The sequence below is a fragment of the Melopsittacus undulatus genome, chromosome 3 (genome assembly GCF_012275295.1).
Source record: "Melopsittacus undulatus isolate bMelUnd1 chromosome 3, bMelUnd1.mat.Z, whole genome shotgun sequence".
Taxonomy (NCBI): domain Eukaryota; kingdom Metazoa; phylum Chordata; class Aves; order Psittaciformes; family Psittaculidae; genus Melopsittacus; species Melopsittacus undulatus.
Window position 1 is genome coordinate 34659894 of NC_047529.1, and position 24862 is coordinate 34684755.

Genomic DNA, 24862 nt, shown 5'->3' on the forward strand with positions numbered 1-24862 from the left:
TATGGACTGGTGAAATTATTTAATAGACAAGCAACCTCTATTACTTGTTGGAAAATTTTAAACTGCATGGATTTTCTGCATGATTAGGTTTGCGTTAAAATGGAGTTACTGAGATCTAGCTAAGAATGTGTGCTTCAGAATACTAATGTCCTTCACTGCATAAAGCAAGTATTGCTGTATACAGCCATGAGGGAAAAATGACCTAAATACCACATATACCAGATTTATTGTAAAGGATGAGATTTTGCAAAGCAAACACAGTCAAAACAAAATTCACCTCTACACAGCCAGTTTGTAGAACGTTATTATATTGAAGTGAACTTCCTATATTTGAAATGTTTTAGGTCCTGCCTATGATCTCACCATTTGTGAGGTTAGAAATACGTCCCTGGTTCTTCTGTGGAAAGCTCCTGTGTATGAAGGCAAAAGCCCTATTACTGGGTATTTAGTGGACTATAAGGAAGTAGATACAGAAGACTGGATCACTGCTAATGAAAAACCTACACCAACGCGCTATTTTAAGGTAACATTTTCATCAGTTAGTGTTAATTCAAAACTGAGTTCAAAAACCTTTTAACTGAGTGCAGAAAAGGTGTGTATTTGAACTTGGACTTCAGTAGCATTTTCATATAAATAAATGTAAGAGTTTAGATTGCTTTTAAACTGAGAGTTTAGATTGCTTTTAAACTCGCTTTGCTCTTTATCTTATTAAAGGTCACTAATTTACAAGAGGGCCATAGCTATGTTTTCAAAGTTCGTGCAGTAAATGACAGTGGGATAGGCAAGTCATCTGAAATATCCGAACCAGTGCTTGTCGAGGCACGGCCAGGTAATGAACTGTTTTATCTCCTCTGCTTCTGAAATTCTGAAATACTTAGAAGTGACTTTAATCAATCTGATTTGATATTGTAGCATAGATAATTATTTCAAGGGTTAAGAAGCTTTTAGGCTTAAAACTTAAATATTATAAAAACTTAAAAGATATTGTGGATACAGAGGTCTTCAAGGCTTCATATTTTACTTGCTGTGAGTAAAAAGAAGTATGACCACACATTTATTAATGCTTCAAGAGTGATAATGAAATTAATTTACTTAAACTGTTCATATCTCATATTAATTTTCATTTTATGTATTTGCCTCTCAATAAGAATTTATTATTTTTAAGATTCCTTTTCTTTTTTTGCTTGTATAGTGTAAGAATTGTGCTAGTTTATGATGCTGAGTCAGCATATGACATAAACAGGCTTCAAGATCTGCAAGTAATATCTGCAAGTACCTATTAGTGAAAATGGTCAAAATTTGCATGGGCTTTAGTAATTTCTGAATTGTAGCTCGAAAGAGAAATGCTACCTTGATATGTGAGTTAATTCCTATTTTGCAGGAACAAAAGAAATCTTTTCAGGTGTGGATGATGAAGGTAATATTTACCTGGCTTTTGAGTGCAAAGAAGCTACAGATGCATCTCATTTTGTGTGGGGTAAATCATATGAGGAGATTGATGATTTTGATAAGTTTAAGATTGAAACAGAAGGAAGTTGGTAAGTCTTGCCAGTCTACCAAATTATTAGACATTTGTCATGTTAAACATCCCAATAACATGAGAAAGCTTGCTAATTATACCCTTTATTGGTGATTTTAGTTCGAAGCTGTACTTCAAAAATCCTGATAAATCAGACTTGGGAACTTATTCTATCTCAGTTACTGACACAGATGGAGTTTCATCCAGCTTTGTTATGGATGATGAAGGTAAGGTTTTCATCAGCTAAATCTTCATTTTATCACCTCAACTGCCTTAAAAATTGTCCAAGAAAAAATAAAAAATCCCACAACTCTCACATTCTTTCCTATGCAGAACAAGCTTTGTGTGAGTCCTTATTTTTGTGATTATCACAATAATGGAAGTGGGCATAACTTAAGACAATATTCTCTTAAAAAAATAATAAATAAATATGTCCAATTAGAATTGTGGTTTTTCTTATGCTGGGATATAATGCTGTTTGTAAATGTCTGTTACACTTTCAATTACATGTCTGAAATTGTTCAGTTTTTTAATTATTTTGTGAATCTCTTTTTCTAATTTGTTGCTTTTGCTGTGCTTTGACTTTATAGTTTTTTACATTTCATAATAATTGGTTCTCTGTTAGTTTTAAAGTAACCATCAGATTTTTGTTTATAATGGAGCCCAACATAGAGACAGACCTTGAGGGTCTAGGTATAGTTTCATAAAACTTAGATGCAGAGAATTAGTGAGAAGAATGTGAGAAAAAGATGTTGCTTTAACATCTGAATACATTGGGTTGAATGATCATTTGGTTTACTTTTAAATTAGTTTGGGTTTATTTCACTGTAGCTTTTTTTCATTTGAGTTGCAATGAATTTTGCTTTAGGCTGACTTTGGTTTACCATTGAGAGGTGCTGAGGTGAAAGGCAAGGCAGGGGCCTTCTCTGATTTCAAATAGCACAAAAATTACTTTGGTGCTTTCCCAGTCCACAGTCTATAATTGCTATGCCCAGGTCCTTAAGCATGAAAATCTCTCTACTTGCCTTCTTTCTAAGGAGACAAGGTGAGACTGAGTGTGAGCCTGATAGCAGATAGGGCTTTATCACTGTATGAACCATGTCAAACCTTCCACCCGTAATAGGTGTTGAGAATAAACCCATGTGAAGCCACAAAAAATGTTTCTCCAGGCCATGGACCATTGATGTGAACTCCTGGTTATTACCAATATCTGCTTCTTCTAGGGAAACTAAACTATAATATTTTTCATTTTCTATTGTGTACTGTAGGAAAAGACAGATATACATTTGACCCTTTGGTTTAGTTTTGAAGCATCACTCTGAAACTTGTCTGTAAGTCTTGCCACTGTCAGTGGAAGTTTTTTTTTTGTAGAAGAGCACTGAAGGTGCTTCCCATCTGACACTTAGCCCATGTCTTTCCTTGTCATATCTGTCATTCAAAATTACACCTTTATTTGTACTGGATCCTTGCACAAGTGCCATATTTTCATCTTGGAACCAAAACCCACTCCTTTACTCTCCATTTACTTTGTCAAATGCTATAAATTCTCTTGTAATTTTGCTAAATTCTTGACCATATCATAAATCCCTGCTAATTTCCTCTAGTTTTTCATTATCTATAAATTTGCAATTGGCAGTAATGTTCATCTTACAAATCTTTATTACTAATGAATACGATAAATTGGATTAGCATGAAATTCTAATGCAGTGATTTCTAGACTCTCATGCAGATTTCATTAGGATTCAGTGGCTTAAATAGAACTTTCTGTACCTTTTTCAAACTAACTTGCACTCAATCTTGTTTCCTGCCACAGTAAACCAAGCTTTTCAGGTACAGTGTCAGAAAGAAAGTAAGTAGATAAAGAAATCTCATGCGCTCAGAAGCTATTGCCTCCCATGTTTTGTTTAAATCCAATAGAAAGCTTAAAATAGGTTTCATCCCTTGTTTAGATTATTTTTCATGAGAGGGTGTGCATGAAGATGAATGAAATTGTCTAAATCTATGTATCAGAATTTTAAGTTTCTCAAATATTACTATTATTTCTTTTTAGTAATCATTTTCTGAAGGCAATCTAACATATAAGACTTAAGATTATATGCTGATGCTGATATATACCTTCTTTGATATTTGTTTTCTGACTGTATTTTTCAGAATAAATTAAAACATGAGTATTTTTCTTAATTCCAGAGTTTGAACGTTTGATGGCATTAAGCCATGAGATAAAGAATCCAAGTAAGTTGAAGATCTCAATCTATTTGATACTTCTAGAAGAATTATAACATACTAATGGTTGGAGTTCCAAAAAGATTCTTCCTGAAACAATGGCAGCTTCATTTTTCATGGAAGAGCTTGCTTCCTTATCTTTCCATTCATTTAGAAGAATATTCACTTGCACTGAATAAAATAATATTTGCCTAAAAGTCTTTTGAAGTTTAACTTTGCTGAAGGCTGTAAGTTGCTGCTAGCCAATTCCTTAAACAATTTGAAAACTATAAGCTTCAAATTTCTTTCTTTCTTTGAGACATTAGTTTAGAAATCAGCCAAAGATGGCTTTAGATGTATTTTTCCTGCAAAAAAAAATATTCTATAGACAACATTCCATAAATAATTGGCAAATACTAATATTTTACTATGGTAGTCCTTTTTCTCACAAGAATTCATGCATTATTGACTTTTGATTGCTTTTTTTGCAGCAATACCTCTGAAATCAGAATTAGCTTATGAGGTTCTTGAGAAAGGACAAGTTCGTTTCTGGATTCAGGCTGAAAGCTTATCACCAGATTCTACCTTCAGATTTGTTATTAATGATAGAGAAGTTGAAAACAGTGATGTAAGTATATATTCAGTACTATATATGTGTGATTTTAATAAACCTTTCTGCATTAATAGTTATTCTGTTTTAATAATAGAGCCATAGAATCATTTAGGTAGGGAAAGACCTTAAAGGGCTGCAGGGGTATTGGTATATATAACCTTTGAAGGTCCCTTCCAACCCAAACTGTTCTATGATTCTATAAACATTGAATTCAACTGTTAAACTAGCAGTGCCAAGTCCACCACTCATTTCAAGTAGTTGTAGAGAGTTATAAGGTCGCCTGTGAGCCTCTTTTTCTGCAGGTTAAACAGCTACAGTTCCTTCTGCTGCTTCTCATAAGGCTTGTGTTCTAGACCCTTCACCAGATTCGTTGCCCTTCTTTGGACACACTGCAGCACCTCAATGTCTTTCTTATAGGGAGGGGTCCAGACCTGAACATAGGATTTGAGGTGTGGCCTCACCAGTGCCAAATGCAGGTGGACAGTCACTCTTGTAGCCCTTCTGGCCACACTATTTCTGATACAGGCCAGGATGCTATTGGCTTTCTTGGCCACCTGGGCACAAACTGGCTCAGATTCAGCTGGCTGTTGACCAACATCTATAGGTCCTTTTCCACTGGAGAGCTTTCCAGCCACTCTTCCCCAAGCCTGCAGCATTGCATGAGGTTGCTGTGACCCAAGTTCAACAACTGGACCCTGCACCTGGGTCACGTATATTTGGCTTCAGCCCATTGATCCAACCTGTCCAGATCTCTCTGCAGAGCCTTCCTACCCTCAAGCAGATCAACACTCCCACCCAACTTGATGTTATTCACAAGTTCACTGAGGGTGCACTCAATACCCTCATCGACAGATTACTGATGAAGATATTAAACAGAACTAGCCCCAGTTCTGAGCCTTAAGGAACACCAGTTGTGACCAGCTGCCAACTGGGTTTAATTCCATTTGCCATCACTCTCTGGGCTCAGCCAGCCACACAGTTTTTAACCAGCAAAGAGAACAGCCACCCAAGGCACGAGCAGCCAGTTTCTCCAGGAGAATGCTGTGGGAAATGGTATTAAGGCTTTACTAAAGTCTAGGTAGACATCATCCACAGCCTTTCCCTCATCCACTAAGTGGGCTCCCTTGTCATAGAAGGAGATCAGGTTAGTCAAACAGAACTTGCCTTTCATAAAGCCATGCTGACTGTACCTGATCACCTGATTGTCCTGTACACATTGTTGTGCCACATGATGACACTCAAGATGATCTGCTCCATAGCCTTTTCTGGCACCAAGGTCAGACTGACAGGCCTATAGTTACCTGGATCCTATAGCTGCTTCAGGTCTGATAACACATGAGGAATGCCATTCTTTAACTTGAATCTTTTTTGCAGTATTAATTTCCTGTTGCAGAGTGAGACTATTCATACAAAAAAAAAAGAGAGCAAATTTTAACATTCAGAATTCTGTATTCATTTTGGGTATGTCGATGACCAACAGCCATAGAGAAGAAATGAGACACAGACCAGTATTAAACACACCTGATTAAAAATAGTGCACTGATATTTTATGAAAACATTTCAAACCAAAAGAGCTGCTTCAAGTTTTGAACTCCAAACTGGCAACACATGCTATTCCCAGAGACCCTCTCTCTGAGGCTAATGCTACTAGTTTTACATAGAAAGTGGGAGGCACTTGGAAATGCAAGAGTACCCATAAATGTAAAGCTTTTAGATGGTGTTACTTCCATATTTTTTTTTATTTTTTATTTTTTAAATTTTGGCCTGGACATTAAATGGGCTTTAAATGGCTGCAATGGAGACGAAAGGACAGGCCACCGCCTTCCTGCATTTTTATAGCTCTAGAAAGACCTTTCATAGAAAAAAAAAAACAAAGAAGTGATCAGATTGGGTTGAGAGGAAAGCAAGGGTCATATGTTTGATGGCTGGAGTATGATTCATCTACTGGGCATAAAGTGCTGGAAATATCTTTTCCTGTGAGGAATACATCTCCAGTGCAGCTGTTTGACAGGTTCAGTTTATTCCTGAGGATGCAAAGCCAGGGAAGCTTATCAACATTTTTATACCATAATAACAAAGAGAGCATTTACTATTAATTATATATTGACATGTGGAAAAAGAAGTGTTTCTGAGTAAAATACTTTTTTGTTTTTCTTACTTTAAGAAGTAATAAACTATAGCATTGAAAACCTGAATATTACTGACTATGATTTATTGAAATGACAATATTCTGTTTTAGTAATGTTAGTGGAAAAGAACGAGCTATTTTTAGTTTGCATATGTTTTGGAAGCATTGACATCAGAGAGAGTCTTGAAGTGGAGCTGCATTATTTCACCTCTTTAATTAGCAACCCACAGGTGACATTTACGTTTGGAGACTGATGATATTTTTGTGGAAAGTCACATAAAACCCGAGTATTTATGGTGCCCATAAAATCATTGAACTTCATCTTGCTGCATAATGGCAATAGTTAGAAGCCTAATTACACTCTAAAGCCTGCCTGGAGACTGGGCTACAGTCAGTGAACATGTTCAGTAGACCATTATATGCCAGTGAATTGTAGCCTGGTTCTTGACATTGGCTGAAGTGAAAAACTTTTCCTTGTAGGCCCTAACAAGGAATGGTTTCTGTAAGATTTTAGAATAATCTATGAAAGGAATAAACCAGACCCCATTTAATCAGTTGTCATTTTAATATTTTAATATTTTTTCCTTTTACCCAAATGCAAGAAATGAAAAAAAGTTCTAGAAATGTGATAAAGGATCAGATTAAAACATACATCTTGCTCTTCCTTTTCTGCTTCTGGCAAATATGAATTTAACATTCTCCCTGAAAACTCATAAAATGAATGAAATTGTTGTCCTTGATCTCTGTGGACAAGATTCTGTAAGCGAGAATTTGAATTTACCCTTTTTGATAGTTTCGTGAAGTCTATAACTTATCTTTTTAACCTACCTTGACTATCTCCTCAACTCTTACAGATGAACTCTTACATAAGTAATTTTGCTGCTTATTTCCTCATTAATCAAATATTTTCTTATTCTTTGACATTATCTTTCTTTGAACTATATATGGGAAAGTGCATACCCAAATTATAGGAGTATTTTCCCCTGCTATTTTATATAAATGTTATACCTCAGTCTCTTCCCTCTAAATAATTTATTTAAAACATTATAATCCTGATTAGTCTGTTGGCTACTGTTTTGTTAATTCCATTATCTTTCATCTTTCTTCATTCTTCAGTTACCCTATTAAGATTTAAACTAGTACTATTTGTGTATTTGAAAGTACCAGCAACGAATGCTGAACATCATGACTGTGTCTACACTGTTCTTAGAATCATAGAATAGTTAGGGTTGGAAAGGACCTTAAGATCATCTAGTTCCAACCTCCCTGCCATGGGCAGGAACACCTCACACTAAACCATGTCATCCAAGGCTCTGTCTAACCTGGCCTTGAGCACCACCAGGGATGGAGCATTCACAATTTCCCTGGGCAACCCATTCCAGTACCTCACCACCCTCACAGTAAAGAACTTCTACCTTATATCCAATCTAAACCTCCCCTGTTTCAACCCATTACCCCTTCTCCTGTCACTAGTCCCTGATGAAGAGTCCCTCACCAGCATCCTTGTAGGCCCCCTTCAGATACTGGAAGGCTGCTATGAGGTCTCCACGCAGCCTTCTCTTCTCCAGGCTCAACAACCCCAACTTTCTCAGCCTATCTTCATATGGGAGGTGCTCCAGTCCCCTGATCATCCTCGTGGCCCTCCTCTGGACTTGTTCCAACAGTTCCATGTTCTTTTTATGTTGAGGACACCAGAACTGCACACAGTACTCCAAGTGAGGTCTCATGAGAGCTTGTTGTCCAGAGTGAATCCGTTCTTGAGATTGGCCAGGTGGTGTCTCTCAAACCTGAAGCAGATATGTCTGTGGGCTCATTCCTACTAAGTTTCAATCTGTACTTAAAGGTTCTCCCACTTAAGGATGTGGTCCCAGAAAGTTTAATAAGTGGGTTTTTTACTAGCTTTTTTTAATTTTCTTCCTTTTTTCCTTCTCTTTTCCTAAACTTTATTTACCTGTGGCTTAAACTAGGTTTTTCTAGGTTTGGAGTCCAATAAAAAGGTCAACCAAAGCATTCTGTTCATAAGGCAACATGTGTCCTTTTAACAGTATCAGGTTCTATAATTTACTGTGAAGAACTATTTCTAGATGGTCCTATCATGAATGAACAGTTATTGTGTAATATCCTTGGCTACAATGCTTACCTAAAAGTATTCATCAAGGAACTTCTGTTGATTATTTTTACTTTGCTTTAGGAATTTTTTAGTTGATGTTCAAATATCACTGTTGTTAGTAGGACACAGCCTTCATGGTTGTTAGCTGCCAAATGAAAGAGATCATTAGTAAAAGATAATCGTATCTAAACTAACACCTGCATATTCAAAACACGTGTTTTGCAAGTACTGTCCAATATTTGCTTGCAATTTTCTGTTTCTTTGAGTATGCCTGCAAATATTTTATCTTTCTGGAATATTTAATAGAAAGCAAACACAAAAAGGACACAAACAATGAACAGCATATTTAACTCTGAATTCAAGTCAATATTTGATATTTTGGGTATTCTGCAAGCACTTCAACAGGTAACTATATGTTTTGATAGAATTCTGATTCTCCTTTGCTGAACTTGGTTGATCCTTTTCATTCCCAGAAACTTTGTTGGATTTGCACAAGTTACTTATCCTCATAGTCTTGCACTTCAGTGTTCTTTGAAAAGGATAACCAGCATTAGATGAGCAAAACATTATACCCTTCCTAAATTTACTTTTTTAGTGAGAAAAAAAAGATCCCATATTGAGCTGCCACTTATGTGTCAGAGATATTTAGTAGTGATGACCTTCTGAAATTGTTGTGATGGATTTATTTGGAGGTCTCCATTTGTATCCATGAACACAATGCTTCCAACTATTTCTGGACTCTGCTGGGAATAGTGCTTCAGCCTAGCAAAACCCCTTCTTGAACTGGAAGCTGTAATGCAGCTAAAGCCTGGATGTGAAAGCTTTTCTTCAAACATGCATAGTGCCATAAACTATTATTTTAAAATCCAGACCAGTAGTATTATGATGACCTGAGGATTTCAAATGCAGCTGCATACAGAGGTTTCTGTCACCAGTAGGACCTTCTACAACAGATACATAAGCACAGCCCTGTTTCAATAGTTTACGATTTAAAAGGACATGAAAAGGGTTGAGTGTGGAGGCAGGGATGTGAAACATGATTAATTCAATATGGAATCATATGTAATTTGCATTATACTAAAGCTATTACTTTTTTTATTTCAGAGGCATAAAATAAATTGTGACCGTTCAAATGGCATTATAGAAATGGTGATGGACCAATTTACAATAGACAATGAAGGCACCTACACAGTGCAGATTCAAGATGGAAAGGCCAAGAACCAGTCTTCATTAGTTCTCATAGGAGATGGTATGTTCACTGAAACACTGAAACTTTAACTGATGGAGAAATGAACTTCAGTTATTCTTTGAGTAATTTAGTGGCTAACTCATTTTTCATTCACCTCTTCTCAAATTTAGCATTCAAGGCAGTATTGGCTGAATCTCAGCTCCAGCAAAAGGAATTTCTCAGGAAGCAAGGTAAGACAGAGTAAATGGGTGACTTTGGGCACAGTTTGTAGCTAATGATGCATCCCTGCTGAATACTAAATGCTTCCAGCTTCCAATGATTTTTCATTAGAAGGTGAATGTACTGCACAATGTGAGGAAACATTCAGCCCTTGGTAGATCTTCTTTTCTAACATTGTCATATGATGCGTTCAAGTTGTGACAGAACTTCCACGAAGTAAAGAAATGAAGTGGGAATACTTACAAGAGGTTATTTTTACTCACTATTTATGAGAAGTGTCCCTACTGTAAGTCTGACCCAACAAAACATTTCAATGCGTTTAGTCTTAAGCGTATGCCGCTTCAATGTAATTGATGGAAGAGTAGACAGCATAATGTCAGACAAGGAATATTAAAAGCCTGTTCCTGTGGTTTTTGTCCAAGCAAAATTGCAGGAATTAAATGCATATTTGTTGGATAGCTGCTACACAGTTACAGAGTTTGCTATATACTTGTTATCATATTGTTTGCAGATAAAAGTACTGTTGGATATCTAAATCAGAATTCTATCACTATGAAATCAGTAAAAAATTGAGTTTGAGCTCTAGTTTGTAATTTTCACTTGGTAAGCAGATAGCTTTTAAGATGAAAGTAATAATAATAATTAAAAATATTTATTATAAATAACTTAAGATTCTCTACATAAGCAATGCAATTCTACTTTTTTTTGGGGGGGGGGTGGTTGGGGGGATGGGGGTGAAGGTTGTAGATTTGAATAAAAAAGCTAAAAACACTTACTGCATAAACTCACAGGATCTTTCACTTCTCAGTCATTTAAGGGAAAGTTGGGGACTTTGCTACCTCCTAGATCTGGGTATTACAATTATGGGTCCTGATCCTGCAGACACTAAAACATAAATTTACTGACATGAGTAAACACAATAACTTTTAGAAGGCTGTGAATGGCAGTTAATTTACTTGAGTATGTGTGTATTCACAGGATCGGAGCCTCAGTGTGTAAAAAGAATATTTCTTGTTCTGTTCATAACATTTAATATGTTTTTTAATTTTATAGAATTTGGTAAAATAATGTCTGGCATGGAATTTTTGATTTTAACATTTTATTAGGTGTTTGGATACATTTGTTTATTCTCCAGTTCCTTTTGCATTAAAGACATTGTTCGTAAGCTAGTTTGGAGCTACTTAGTTTCTTTCCTATTCTTAGTTTCAATTGGGCATAAGCATATTTACAAAACTCATTTATCTCACTGTTTTACATATCATCCTTCTGGTGTCAGGATGTTACAAATGTCATCCTTTTTCTTTCTTTCACTGCATCTTTCTGGTACTCTTTATTCTACCATGTGTTCAAGACAATTTTGTTTCTTAGGTCCCCACTTCTTAGAGTTTTTGTATTGGAAAGTGTCAGAGGAATGTGAAGTTTTACTCACTTGTAAGGTGAGGAAACATGTTTGAAATTTCTTTTTAGAATGTGTTGATTAAAAATTGAGATAGGAAAATGTGAGGAAAGTTTTTGATATCTAAAATGAAAGTTTCATAGTGAAACTTTTTATTATTTAGAAATATTTGAAATCATTCCAATTACTATTCAGCAGTAGTATTCATTAAAACAACAAAAAATCCCCAGGATATTAATAAATGTGTTAGGTGATCTAAGCATTCATTACAATTGTGAGCTATAAAAAAATTAAAAATTAAATCAAATCATCCTCTAATGGTCCTTCTTCCTCCCTCAAAAAATTGCCACAAAAAATAGGGTTCAAACTCTTTCCTCACTGTTTTCTTATTTGGAGGTTTCTCTCCAAAAACATCTTTTATTTAATCAGCTAGAACCAAACATGCAAAAAGGCTTCTAGAATTAAAGTTATAAAACATTATTTGTATTACGTTTGACTAATGACTTTTGAATCTTAACGAATGTGCATGGAATTCAGAGTAACTTCTGCTGTTAACATCTTGTACCATTATAAACTGATATATTGTAATTTTTTTTTGCTCTTCTAGAGTGACTAATTAGAGGCCTGAGTAACTGAGTTAATTGAATTCAACATGCATCAGACTCCTCTTTGTTGCCTTTTCCTGTAATACCGGCTCTTTTGTGTTAATTTTCTCCCCTTCTTTTGAATAAGTTTTTGGCTTTTAATTAGACTAACTTGAGTCATTCATTATGAACAATTTGCATGCACATTTGTGGGATTTTTTTCCTTCTTTTTTTTCCTGATCACTAATTAGGAGACCTTTAACCTCAGCTTATTCCCTGCAGAACTGACCGGGGTGGTGAATCTGCCATTCTGCCTGCCCCCATTTTAGGGCTCAACACTCATTAGTTAACATGGTGCCTTTGCTGGTATGAGGCTATATAGCTGGAGTACTTTATAATTTCGACATGATTTGCTTCAGGCATGAACCCTGCTTATTCTTTCATTCACATGGGGAATTAAATGTTGCTGAATCAGTTACACTAGTGTTAATTCTCTACAAATTAATCTGAAATTATCCTTTTCATTGACTGTCGAGCCTGTTTATACAACTGAAACTGAAAAGCTGAGTGTCTGTTTATATGCTTTTCACCAGTGTACTTTTTGTTCATAAGGTCAGAACATTTTATGTAAATGAAATCTAGGATGTGGGCTGTTTGCACACTCATCATTTTAACTATTCTATTGCCCTTATAATGTTTGTTACTGTTAATATGTGACTAGCTGTTAGGTTCACATGGTACAGTTATGCCTGTTTATGGCTGATATTTGCACATAAGAAGTGTTTGAAAAATAAAGCCTGCATTTGTCCTATGAACTTCAGACACCTGACATTCAAGTTAGAAGTGTGGCTGCCCTGGGCTATTTCTATGGTAACAAAAACATCTACCTCCCCAAGCCATATTCATAGCACTTGGCCTGGTCTCTTCTACGCTCTCTTTAGCACTCCTGTGCACAGAAGGTGTTTTTACCTCTTGAAAGAGCCTGGGATAATGTGAAAGAAGTACCTACAAAAGGCTTTTTTCCTTGACTTTCTCAAAGGCCATGGCATGAAACAGGGGAGTTAGGAAGCCAGGGCAACTGGAAGCTTGTGTAAGGTAGAGGTCTGACTGTATGATCAAGGTCCATAAAAATAATGATGAACAAAGAGTATACTAAAAGTAATATGCATCACTTCACGTACTGCTTATTTTCTATGTGATTGGACCTGATGGACTTTTGATTGACTTAGCATTTGATTCTGAATCAGCTGAAATTGATGGCCTTGTTCTCGATATTGTAGCCCCTGCATGCTAGTAGAACATGTTTGTCCATCTGAATGATAATCTGATGGTGGTTGCTTTTTATTGTGTATTTATCTTTCTTCATATGGCAGTATCTATTATAACTTTACCTTAAGTATTTCTAAATTGCATAACATTCAGAAGCTACCTGCTCTTGCATAACTCTGACCCTTATTTGTACTGTGTCTGCTAAAAGCAAGATTTTTGATGTGTGTCTAAATAGTGAAAAAAGGAACTTTTCATAGCAAATGTCAACATGAAATAACTTTGGCACTGCAAACTGCATGTGTCTGAAACTCAGTCTGTTTATTGTCAGATGGAGTGCTAACAGTCTTTGATGAAAAAATGTTGAAAAGCGTTAAAGGCTTGTTCCTTCAGGCTTTGTTCAAATAAAATTGCCACCGCTGTCATATGACCACAGGAATAGTCACTTTTAGTTACTGGTAAATGTAAAACACTGCTCTCTTTTTCTCAACCAAGGCATTGCTTTGGGCCAGGTTGTGATCCCAAATACTTTGTCAGAGGTCCATAGCAACCACACTGCTTATTAAGCAGCAATATATGTAATTAATTTAAGCAGGTTTTCTAGAGATGTCTAGGAAAGAGTATAGGTGGCCCTCCTATTTGTCTTGTCACCTCTATAGAGAGCTTTCATAGAGCTGTTCACCTATGGAATGACTTCTCTAATGTGGAAGCGTTAGAAACTGGTGCATCCTTTTTCCTCCAAGCAGGCCACTTGGAAACTATTTAAGATCTGTATTAACTCCTGGGCTGCCCTCTATACATTTGTTCAGTTCTTTTTTAAGGAGGCTTTTTAAAGCAACTGCCTGGGGACTGAGAAATGTACTGCCAGCTTTGTCCTTCTACCAAAGCCATGCTCACTGAGAATTCAGGCTACAGACAGAAATGCCATCATATTTTTGTGATTTTTGAAGGGCATGGAGATAGTGATGTCAAATAAACCATAGTGTTTCAGAAAGGGAGAAAAATAATATAAATATTGCCAAGGTTTCTAGGAAGAACTGGGCTTTTAATTTATTTGAATTCACAGTTTGAGGTCATTCAATCAGCTCTATTTTAAGCGACACCAATATAAAATGTGTTTTTCAAAATTAGAGCAGTACTTTAGGTATAGCTGTAGTCTATTTATGCAGTGCTTAGATGAGCTGCTGCTACTATAGCAAAATCCTGGCTTTCAAGCAACTTCTCTGCATTTTCACTGCATTATTAAAGCCCCTTTGTGTTGGGAGAGACTGCAGTTTGTAGGATCCCTCAAATGTTTGTACTTCCCATATTATAGAATGTAGTAAAAAAGGAGGATTTCTGGTGCAGCTTGCAATTTTGAAGTCTGAAATGTTTTCAGAATAGTAATTCCAGATACTTTCTGCAGTTTAGCCCTGAAAGACATTGCTAGATAGCTGGGATAAATCTGCAAATTAGCTGAAGACTCTCTAAGATAGGAGTAAATTCTGTACACAGCCCTCTAGAGACACATTCAAACAGAAAAAGGTAGAGAGAGTTTAGGAACTCTAATTTCAAAGATACTTCTTACAGATATTTCTAGACAAACCACAATCAGAGTGCAAAAACCTTTAAGAGAAGAGAGATTGACAGGATTGATAGGACAAGGGGTAATGTGTTTAAACTTAAACAGGGGAAGTTCTGGTTAGATATAAAGAAGAGGTTCTTTACTGTGAGGGTGGTGAGGCACTGGAACAGGTTGCTCAAAGAAGTGGTAAATGGTCCATCCCTGGCAGTGTCCAAGGCCAGGCTGAACAGAGCCTTGAGTGACATGGTTTACTGTGAGGCATCCCTGCCTATGGAAGGGGGGTTGGAACTAGATGATCTTAAGGCCCTTTCCAACCTTAACCATTCTGTGATTCTATGATTGCCTTTAAGGATTTAACAGGGCTGTGGATCTGTAAGCTGCATACTTCTGACCAGTTCTGTCCTGCAAATAAATACTGTAGAACTATGATTTGTTTAGTAGGGCTCTGTTGAAATTGGGTTTTTTTTAGACTTATTTGATGTTAAAAAAACCCACTGTTTTCTGTTGAAAGTACCTTTGTGACTACATACAGAGTGATACCCTTCTTTAGTGCATAGTCAGGTTTATGTGCCTTTTCTGTTGTACAGGTTGCAAACACGAAGAAGGAGACTGTTTTCAAGTGGTATAAGGATGGTTCTGGGATTGATGTTGATGAAGTGCCTGATCTGCAGAAGGAAGAATGTCACCTCAGTATTCCCGGGGTACAGTATCACCTACTGTTAGAATTGATAGTTTCTGCTTGACATGCTATAGGTTTGCCAGGCAGAGCACTAAACCTGTTATCATGATTTCTGTGAACTATTTTAAGAAAAAGCATATTTGCTATCCTTCAATTATCTGGTAAGTAACTAATGCTAGTGAAAGAGTATCTATTTTTGTTACCAGCTCAGACAGTTCATGCTTAAGTTGCTTCAGTGTCGTTAGGTGAACTCTATCTCATTCTTTCTTATTGCTCTTTAATTTTTCAGTTTGTTAAAGCACCTTAGTTCTGACAGTGTTTCAGTTTTATTGACCCAAATAAATGGGATTAAGGTATGCCTATTTAAGATTTATCTTTATGCAAACAGGATAACCTGACTTGTTAGGTTTCTGAAGCCTTACCTTGCATAATTGCTGCCTTCAAAGTCCAACACCTCCCTGGACTGAAATTTTCTGCTTAGTGTACATTCCATTTAATTGATATATTTATTTTATTTATTAGTTTCTTATTATTCTAATATTTTTCCTTCATTTCACCTGCAAATGGACACTGATTTTCCAGTGGTTTCATTTTTCTTGAGCAGACCTTCTAGGGGGAAGAAGTTTTCCTCTTGTCTTGAATTGCTCTTGTTATTTGTCATTCAATTACATGATGTTCCTACTATGATTTACATGCTTATAGATTTGTGTAAGTCTAAAACTCAATTAGACAAGTTCCAAACTATATGTAATATGTAATGCCATGTATTTTCCTTCAGGTTTTAAAATAAATTAAGATAAAACAACCTAAACCAAAACCTCCTACTGCCTTAAACACAGTATCATGGTGTTAGATTTTAGAATGAGAGCTTTTCAAGGGTAATGAATTCTTTACTTAACATACGTATGATTTTACTACAGTTGCTGCTTGAATGAAAGCTACTAAGATGATATTTGGACAACTCAAGGGTATAAATCTGTTATGCTTTACGTAGATTGATTGAAAAAAGTAATAGTTTTGGTTAAAGAAAAATTGCATTTCTAAAGTTTGTGTTGGTTAAAGTTGTCCTCTGTTACATCTTACTATACTACTTTTAGTTGCTATGGACCAGGATCAATCCTGTTTGTCTTTCTGGAACAAGAGAAAAAACATAGTTTCTTGAGGCAATTGAACTGAAATCAGAATATGTTTTAGGCTTAAAAACTAAATGCAGGTCCATAAAGAAGCAGTTTCTGTCTAATCTCTGATAAGATTATTTAGCCAGAATTCAGTACAGTGTATGTTTTTTAGTTTAGGAAATCATGCAGGGGTTGAGCAAATGTTGTACTATAATCAAGTTTGTCAGTAAACATCTTGTATTTTCCTTGTAGCTGTCTCGCAAAGACGAAGGAGTTTATAAGGCAACACTATCAGATGATAGAGGTCACGATGTATCTACTCTTGAATTATCAGGAAAAGGTAACATTCAGTTTACTATATTGAAATAATGATCACATGTTTCCAAGAGGTGTCAAAGGTCTATCCTTGCAAAAAGCAAGTTAGCAAATTATTTTTGGGATGCTTTGAGTTTCAGTTCTCTTCATATGTTATGGAGGCCTGAAATGCATATCACCAGTTTAGGAAAGGAGACACTGGGCACTGTAATGATTAATCTCTAGCACTCTAACAAGCAAGAAATGAAGTAAGTTTCTAATAAAACACATGCCCCCTTTTATGTGAGATCTTTTGTAGAGAACTCTCTTTCAGATTTTTTTAAGCTTTAATGTCTACAAGAACCCCTAAAGCACCAAAGTGCTCAATATGTTGATATGGGACTGTCAGTGGGGACTGAGAGTTGTTTTGATTGTAAAATCCTAAAGCTGTTTTGTGAGTTAACTCCACAGCAGCTCAGCCCTACACAACCACTTTCTCATCCTCTTCCTCCCCCCCGAACTTACCCTTCTCCCCTCTACCTCATTAATGGGATGTGGGAGAGGACTGGAAGAGGAAATCTCATGGGTTGAGATAAAGACATTTTAATGGGTAAAGCAAAAACCACACACACAAGAAAAGCAAACCAAGAAATTCATTCACTGTTTCCCATTGTCAGGCTGGTGTTCAGCAATTTCCAGGAAAGCAGGGCTCCATCATGCATAACAGTTACTTGAGAAGCTGAAATATTATCAGTCTGAACATCCCTCTGTCTTCCTCCTTCCCCCAGCTTTTATTGCTGAACATGACGCCACATGGTCTGGGATATCCCTTGCGGTCAGCTGAGATCAGCTGTCCTGGCTGTGTCCCCACCCAAAATCTTGTGCACCCCCAGCTTGCTCACTGGTGGAGAGGGTGAGAGCAGAAAAGGCCTTGACTCTGTGTAAGCACTGCTCAGCAATAACAAAAACATCACTGTGTCATCCATACTGTTTTAGCCACAAATCCAAAACACAACAGCATATAGGCTGCTATGAAGAAAACTAACTCTCAGTCAAAACTACCATCTCCATCCTTTATTCCATACCATTTATGCCATGCTCAGGTCCCACACTATTCAAGACATAGTCATTAACCACTTCCTCTCTTCCTGTCCTTTGATATATATAGATATCATTCCTTTAATCTATGGATTTTCAAGTAAGGGATATCCCGACCACTGGAATAAATAAAAAGAATGGCAGTTCTCCATCTTATGGTCAGGGGTCCTTCTAGGTTCCAGAATCTATACTTCCACTATGGCAAGACTGTGCTATGCCGGAAATGTAGTCTTGCCATATTGAGAAATTACTATTTAGAGAATTCAGTGCCTAATTCTGTAGGCCCAGAAGGCTTTGAGAATGTCAGCCAGCAAACCCACAAAACCTGTGGTGTTAAATCAAACAGTGGGTCTCCTAAATGATGGAATTAACCTTGATATGTAAAAAATAAGCAGAAAAGATTAAAATGAACAGGGCCTTGGAAGACTGCATATTTTATGGAGCTGGTTAGTTTAAGCTCAGTATGTATTGACATTCAAATGAAGACAAATGCAAATAAAGGTAAGATAATCTAGTCTAAAATATACCAATGATAGTAATTTAAATAACATTCAATATGTTATCAGATATTACAGTGTTCTACTGTATTTCTATGTCTAGCTAAAATTAGTTTACTTCTGAGTCTATAACAAAGACCAATCTGTAGCCAACATAAATGATTTTTATTCAGCTTTGCTTCTTTGCTTAGGTCCCACTAACTAGTCCAAAATGAAACTTATTACATCTCACCTGCATACAAACATTTGACTTAAGTAATTAATATTTTTTTGCTGAGTCCCAATAGGGGGAGAAAGACATGTTTTAATATTAGCTCAGTTTACCAAAGATCTTCACATACTTTTTAGGAGATTGGGGATATACCTTAAATAAGAGGAAAAGATGAATATCAGACCGAGTTCTTAACCTGTGGTTTTACAGGTTAAGAACTCAGCCTTATCCTCAGAAGGCTGTGTCATCACTTGATAGTCTTTCAGGTGTTTTTCCTCTGTATAAATTCTGCCCATTATTCTTTCAGCAAAAACTACAATTTAGACAGCATAAGTAATATAACCCCACTTTCACAGACACCTATAATGTAATGTATATATAGTATGCAATTCATGTCCTCATGATAATATGCCAGTAGAAGCATACTGGGGTTTGCAGAGGGTTACAGAATTGAATCACTATTTATTTTAAGAAAGATAAATAACGTTCAGATAGGTAGCAGTACAGACAAAATATACAAGTAACATTTTCTGAACTTCATGCATTTCACTCTTGCCCCTATTTATAAAAATTCTTCAGCCTTGAATATGTATTCTTCAGATTATGGCACTTCTTTCTTTTTCTCTCTTTCCATTTTACACAGCGACATTGAATAGAATTCTTCTGCTGTGAAAGAGTTCCCTTGCTTTTCTACCCCTGTCTCCAGGGTTCTCCCCTCCTGCAAGCCCATCAGCTGTGTGATATTGCAAAAGCTTAATATGATATTTTTTTCATTTGCTGTTAAAGGGTTTACATTTGTCAAATGCTGTCTTACAGGGATCAGGTGAAAACTATTTTCACCTAGAATGTCATAATTTCTCTTTCCCCTCTACTGTCCTTTGAATAGGAGCTATCCAGTTTTAATGACCTTTTATTGTTTCTGGCCTGAGGCATGCAAAGAGAAAGAGAAAGACTTGATAGCAGTCAGCTATCTCCACAAACAGTGCAGATACTGAGTGACGCAGCACAGAATTCATATGCTGTACCCAGTCTCTAATTTGTCCCATACACCTGTTGCAATTTTAATGGTTTTCTTTACCTAAGGACGTGCACATTTCCTGTTTCTTTTATTAAATTTTACATAACAAAACTATGTTCTCATTGAATTTTGATGGTGCATTTTCTTTTTTTTTTTTTTCTCTTCAGTGTATGATGATATAATTCTGGCACTGAGTGAAGTCAGTGGTAAGTAAATGTTGTCTTAGATTTCCTTGTGGGTCTTTAATGTTAAAGTCACCTGAGCCTGAGGCAGACAATTTTTATTATAAGTGGGAAATCTCTGAAAGTCATGATGCTTATATTATTACGTACATGTTATTAAGTTTCTGAATTAGCAGTTGACCTTGCTAATCGACACTATTAAAAGGGAACAACGTATTATTCCACCTGGATTGTTTGATTTAAATACTGTGACAGTGCTGTAGCAGTAATTTTCTTCCCATAAGTAGGTGAACCTTGATATAGAAAGAATGAGATGCTGATCCTGCTCCCATTGAGAAGGTGGGTGGCATTCCACTGAAAGAACAGGAGCTGCACAGGAAAATTTTTGTGCAGTTGGAATCATGACACTGAAGTTTCATGGTAATTACATGACTAGCTTATTTCACAACAGATCTTGCTAGTCATAATGCTTGTAAATTACAATAAAACCATAAACTTATACTGAACTTTCACATGATATAAACCAGCAGATCTCCTTTGAGAGGCACGTACAATTGTCTCTTTGAAGTAGTTGAGAATCATGGCCCAGATTTTTATTTTCAGTTTTTTGACTTGACAGTGCAAGTATTCCATTTGACTTCTCCTGTTCATTCCACTATCCTGTTTGATCTGTATATATCCTATTTCACATAGGTAAGTCAGCCTCTCCACTGAAGATCCTTTGCACTGATGAAGGAATAACGCTACAGTGTTTCTTGAAGTACTACAATGAAGAAATGAAAATCAGCTGGTCTCATGGGTACATGAGAATATTTTTTCAATTTTATATGAGAAAAAATATCAATCTTTATGCAATTTTACTGTTTTTATTTATATTATTTACTGTTGTGTGCCATTTATTTAGTAAGTAGATCACATTAATGAATTTTTTGTGTCCCTTCTCTTTTCACATAGATAGTACATGCAGAAAAATAAATATTAACAGACAGCCAATATTAACAGCCAAATATTAACAGACAGCCAACAGACACCTATCAGGAAGATGGTAGTATCCAGAAAAAAAAAGAATTTACAGTATTCCAGCCTCTTATTAAACATGATATTTTTTGTTGTCCACTATATTATCTGTTTGGTTCAAAGATAGCAATCTATTTGAGCATAGTTTTCTATGCTGCCATTTTCTTTAAATGGACTAAGTTCTCCTCCGGTACTAGGTGAATACCAAAAACCTGCTCTCACAGTTTACTAAAAGCCTCTATTAGGAAAGGACATTTTTCCCCAAACTGATACATTCTTAAGTAACACAAAATATCTTAATTAAGATATATACAAAATATCTTAATTCTGTTCCTTTTCGAAAAAATATTCAGTGGGGCACAAAATACTTTGAGAATAGCCCTCTGAGCTGAGAATACAACCAGAAATGAACTTTAAAGTTCACAATATTTGTCCACCAAATATTAATTAATCTTTGACTTTAGAAACACTCTGCTCATCTGTGTATTTACAGGTAAATGTGTGTTCAAATGCTTAGCTATGTCAGGCCCTCGTTTGTTTGAAACTGTATTTAAGGTTTGGAAGGATTTAAAATCTCTTCCAGTATCTTCAACTATCACATTCCTTGATGACATACAAAGATGACACACAGTGAACCGGTTTGACTTGGACAAGGAAGAGACTGGTTTGTCAGCCTGTTCTAGTTTTGCAATGCTATACAGCGCTTAATTTCTATGAAAGCAGGAACACAAGAAAAGTGTCACTGATCATCAGGTTCAGGGAACTTGAGTGCACTTCTGAAAGGATGTGCAGCTGTACTCGTAACTCTGGCTTTGTATTCAGTACGTTCTTCTTGTTTTTTCAGTAAATCTTCCTTTTACCGTATCTGCTTAAGTTTTTAAAGTGACTTAGATCATGCCATCATCTGTTTCATGGAAATATAAAACCAGAGAATGCTACACAGCTTATCTGGAAATATCAGTGTGAGTATTTATATTTACATACAGTCACCTCCCTTGAGGTGATTTTGAATATCATTCAATGCAAATTGTGAACCAATGAAATTTCAGTCCTTCCTTGAATACAATGATTACAAGACAGAGTTACTAAAGCTAAAACAAAGACTAAAACAAACAAATCAAACAAGTACCCCCAATATCTCCAGACTTCCCTGGTCTTTTAAAAGGGGTTCTATGCAACTTTTTATTTAATTTATTTTTAAATGAAAGGCTAGCCAATTCATGTTTTTTTATCATTATCCACACATCATGTAACACAGCATGCAGATTTCTAGCTTGTTTTGAATTATCCAACACACTGCATAGCAGGGAACATAATACAAGTCCTAAAGCCAGCATGCATCATCCTCTCAAGGCACATTGGGGAATATTATGTTTAGTATTTTCTAAGATACTAGTTTCTCTCCAGGTATCTAATTTGGTACTGTAAACTCAATACAGTCATCTTGCAGAAGGAGAAATAGTGAAAATTCTTCTCCCCATCAAAGTCACTTTTGCTATGAAGCCAAATCAGCCCTGTCTGGACAAATAAAAAAAGCGATCAAAGGGAAGCTAATGCTGACTTCATCTATTAAAAATTCCAGTTAAGATGCTTGGGGAGGAAGGATAAAAGAAATATGTCTTTAGTTAGTGAGTGGAAGAGAACTTTTCTTCAAAGCATTAAAAGTGTCCTGCTTTGCATGCTCTCATTAAATAGCTTCTTCTATTTCCACTCTACATGACAGATCATGGACCAGAAGAACCCCTGATCTGAATCAGTAGGGCATGTCTTATATTCTTAGCTGAGAAAGGGATAAGTCAATATAATGCCATTCTTTTTAAAGACCTATTTATTAATTCAGTTAGAAAATTTGCATCTTGCTCTTGAAAAATCCACCAAAGTTGTATTTTGACTTGATGCAACAGCAATACATTCTATGCAAATATTTTGTTTTCTTAAGTTTTTAATTTAATGGAAGGTAAAGATTTTTTTTCTCATCAGAAAAGATTATTTGCTTCTACTTTGCTACTCTGATGTATTCTATGTTAATGTGTATGAAATATACAGAACTCTAAATTTATGCAACATTTTCCCATACTTACATGTATGTGCAGTAAGATATAAACAAAGCTGATTGTATATCTGAAGAGAAGGGTAATGGGAAGAAGGTGAATAAATTAATCTTTGGCATTTAAGCTAAAGCTAGTCTTCCAAAGTGTTTTATACCCCTACATGAAAGAAACAAATCTTCTGGGAAATTGCTCCTGTTAGTTGCTGTTTATCTGTAGATGAGGAATGGGATGCTATTCTTTGTAACTTACAAATGATCTCTTATGGAGAATATATATATTAGAAGAATGTTCATAAACATTTCTATTTTTTTCTAGGGGATCTAAGATTTCTTCTAGTGAGAAGATGAAGATTGGAGGTGGAGAGAATGTTGCTTGGCTGCAGATACGTGAACCCACTGAAAAGGATAAAGGGAACTATACCATTGAGATCTTTGGCAGCAAGGAATCCTACAAACGTACACTTGATCTGTCTGGACAAGGTATATTTAGAAGACCATACTTCTATGGTGACTTTCTGTGGATTAAACAGAATTTACTGACAAGAATGCGAGGAATGATGGCAAAACCAGAAAGCCTTTGGTCAGAACCAGTTGTAGTTTAGTTGCATAACAGTTATGATAGTTTTTTATCTGTTTCCACCACAAATGGCATGGGGCTTCAGGAGCTTGTTTTTCCATTTTGCTACTATGTAACCTGTATGGATTTTAAAAGAGCTTTAACATGGATATCTGTTTAAACATTTATACTGAGCCCCAAATACAAGTTATGTTAATGGACAAAACTCTCTCAATTGTTTTGTTACAGCTTTTGATGATGCATTTGCAGAATTCCAGCGACTCAAGTAAGTGCTACATCTGTTGCATTTTAATGCTGTAGCAACAGTGTCTTTACTTACAGAAAAAAAAATTCATTAATAATTTTATTAATAACAGTAATTATTTCTTTTCCTCTTCCTCAACAATTTTAGGGCAGCTGCTTTTGCTGAGAAGAGTAAGTTTATTTTACATTTTATCAAAAGTGCTCTACAATCTAGATAAGTGTTCTCTTTAAGGCATCCATCATCATATGCTGCCATAGCTTTCAGAGTTCTGTGGCTGCAGAAATCCTCTGTTGGCATATAAAACTGCAATAATACTAATTTGTGGATTTATTTGGTTTTTATTCCAATGGCAAACCACTAAATTTTTAAACATTTTGAAAACCTTCATTGTATCTTCTTGTATCTGCATATGTTTGTGAACTATAAGCTATAAGGAGGTGTTGACTCTGAAAGCTGCTGTTGATATTGAATATTTTGATCTACCTATCAAGTAAAAAATTAGCTGCTAATGCCTGTTGGGCAGTGCTTGCTGAGAGACACACAGTAGGGAACCTTATTACTGTTAAGGGCTTTAGGAATTCTGGTACTTTGATATCAATTCCCCTAGTAATAACAAGATGCTTCTGTCCACAAAGAGAATGGCAGAACAAATTTTCCTTCAATCTTAGATATCATCAAGATGCTAAAAACATCTTCCTAGCTTTGCTCTGTGCCTAAAGCACAAACTGTCAAGCTCAGCAGTAGCTTCAAGGTTGTTATGTGTATTAGGTTAGAATGCTATAGCACAATCTCAGTTAAAAAAAAAAGGCGACTATAAAACGCAATAAGAAGAAATAACACAAAATATCACAAAAGTTGTGGTTTTATACATTTAATCATCCAGGAACTAGTTTTTTTAAAAGATACGTTTCAACAAAAGTTATGACTAATATGATGCTAAGTCATAAAATCAGTAAGAAATGAATAATTTTGAGTCCTAAACCTTACATGGCCCATATATTTTTCTTTAACTCCTAGATCGTGGTAAAGTCATTGGTGGTTTGCCTGATGTCGTTACTATAATGGATGGGAAGGTAAGGAGAGTTTT

At 35.9% G+C, this 24862-nt stretch overlaps 1 protein-coding gene across 1 annotated transcript in view; it reads left to right on the top strand.

Annotated features, from left to right (window-relative positions):
• MYOM2 (myomesin 2) overlaps positions 1–24862 on the top strand; it is a 70738-nt gene that overhangs the window by 41928 nt on the left and 3948 nt on the right. Inside the window, exons 19-35 of the mRNA XM_034060654.1 lie at positions 345–523; positions 715–829; positions 1382–1538; positions 1640–1746; positions 3707–3751; positions 4213–4349; positions 9677–9821; positions 9932–9991; positions 11349–11416; positions 15378–15491; positions 16840–16927; positions 19873–19911; positions 20581–20686; positions 23271–23434; positions 23760–23796; positions 23923–23945; positions 24793–24848. Of these exons, the coding sequence (XP_033916545.1) occupies positions 345–523; positions 715–829; positions 1382–1538; positions 1640–1746; positions 3707–3751; positions 4213–4349; positions 9677–9821; positions 9932–9991; positions 11349–11416; positions 15378–15491; positions 16840–16927; positions 19873–19911; positions 20581–20686; positions 23271–23434; positions 23760–23796; positions 23923–23945; positions 24793–24848 (1640 nt within the window). The remainder of the gene's footprint in view (positions 1–344; positions 524–714; positions 830–1381; positions 1539–1639; positions 1747–3706; positions 3752–4212; positions 4350–9676; positions 9822–9931; positions 9992–11348; positions 11417–15377; positions 15492–16839; positions 16928–19872; positions 19912–20580; positions 20687–23270; positions 23435–23759; positions 23797–23922; positions 23946–24792; positions 24849–24862) is intronic.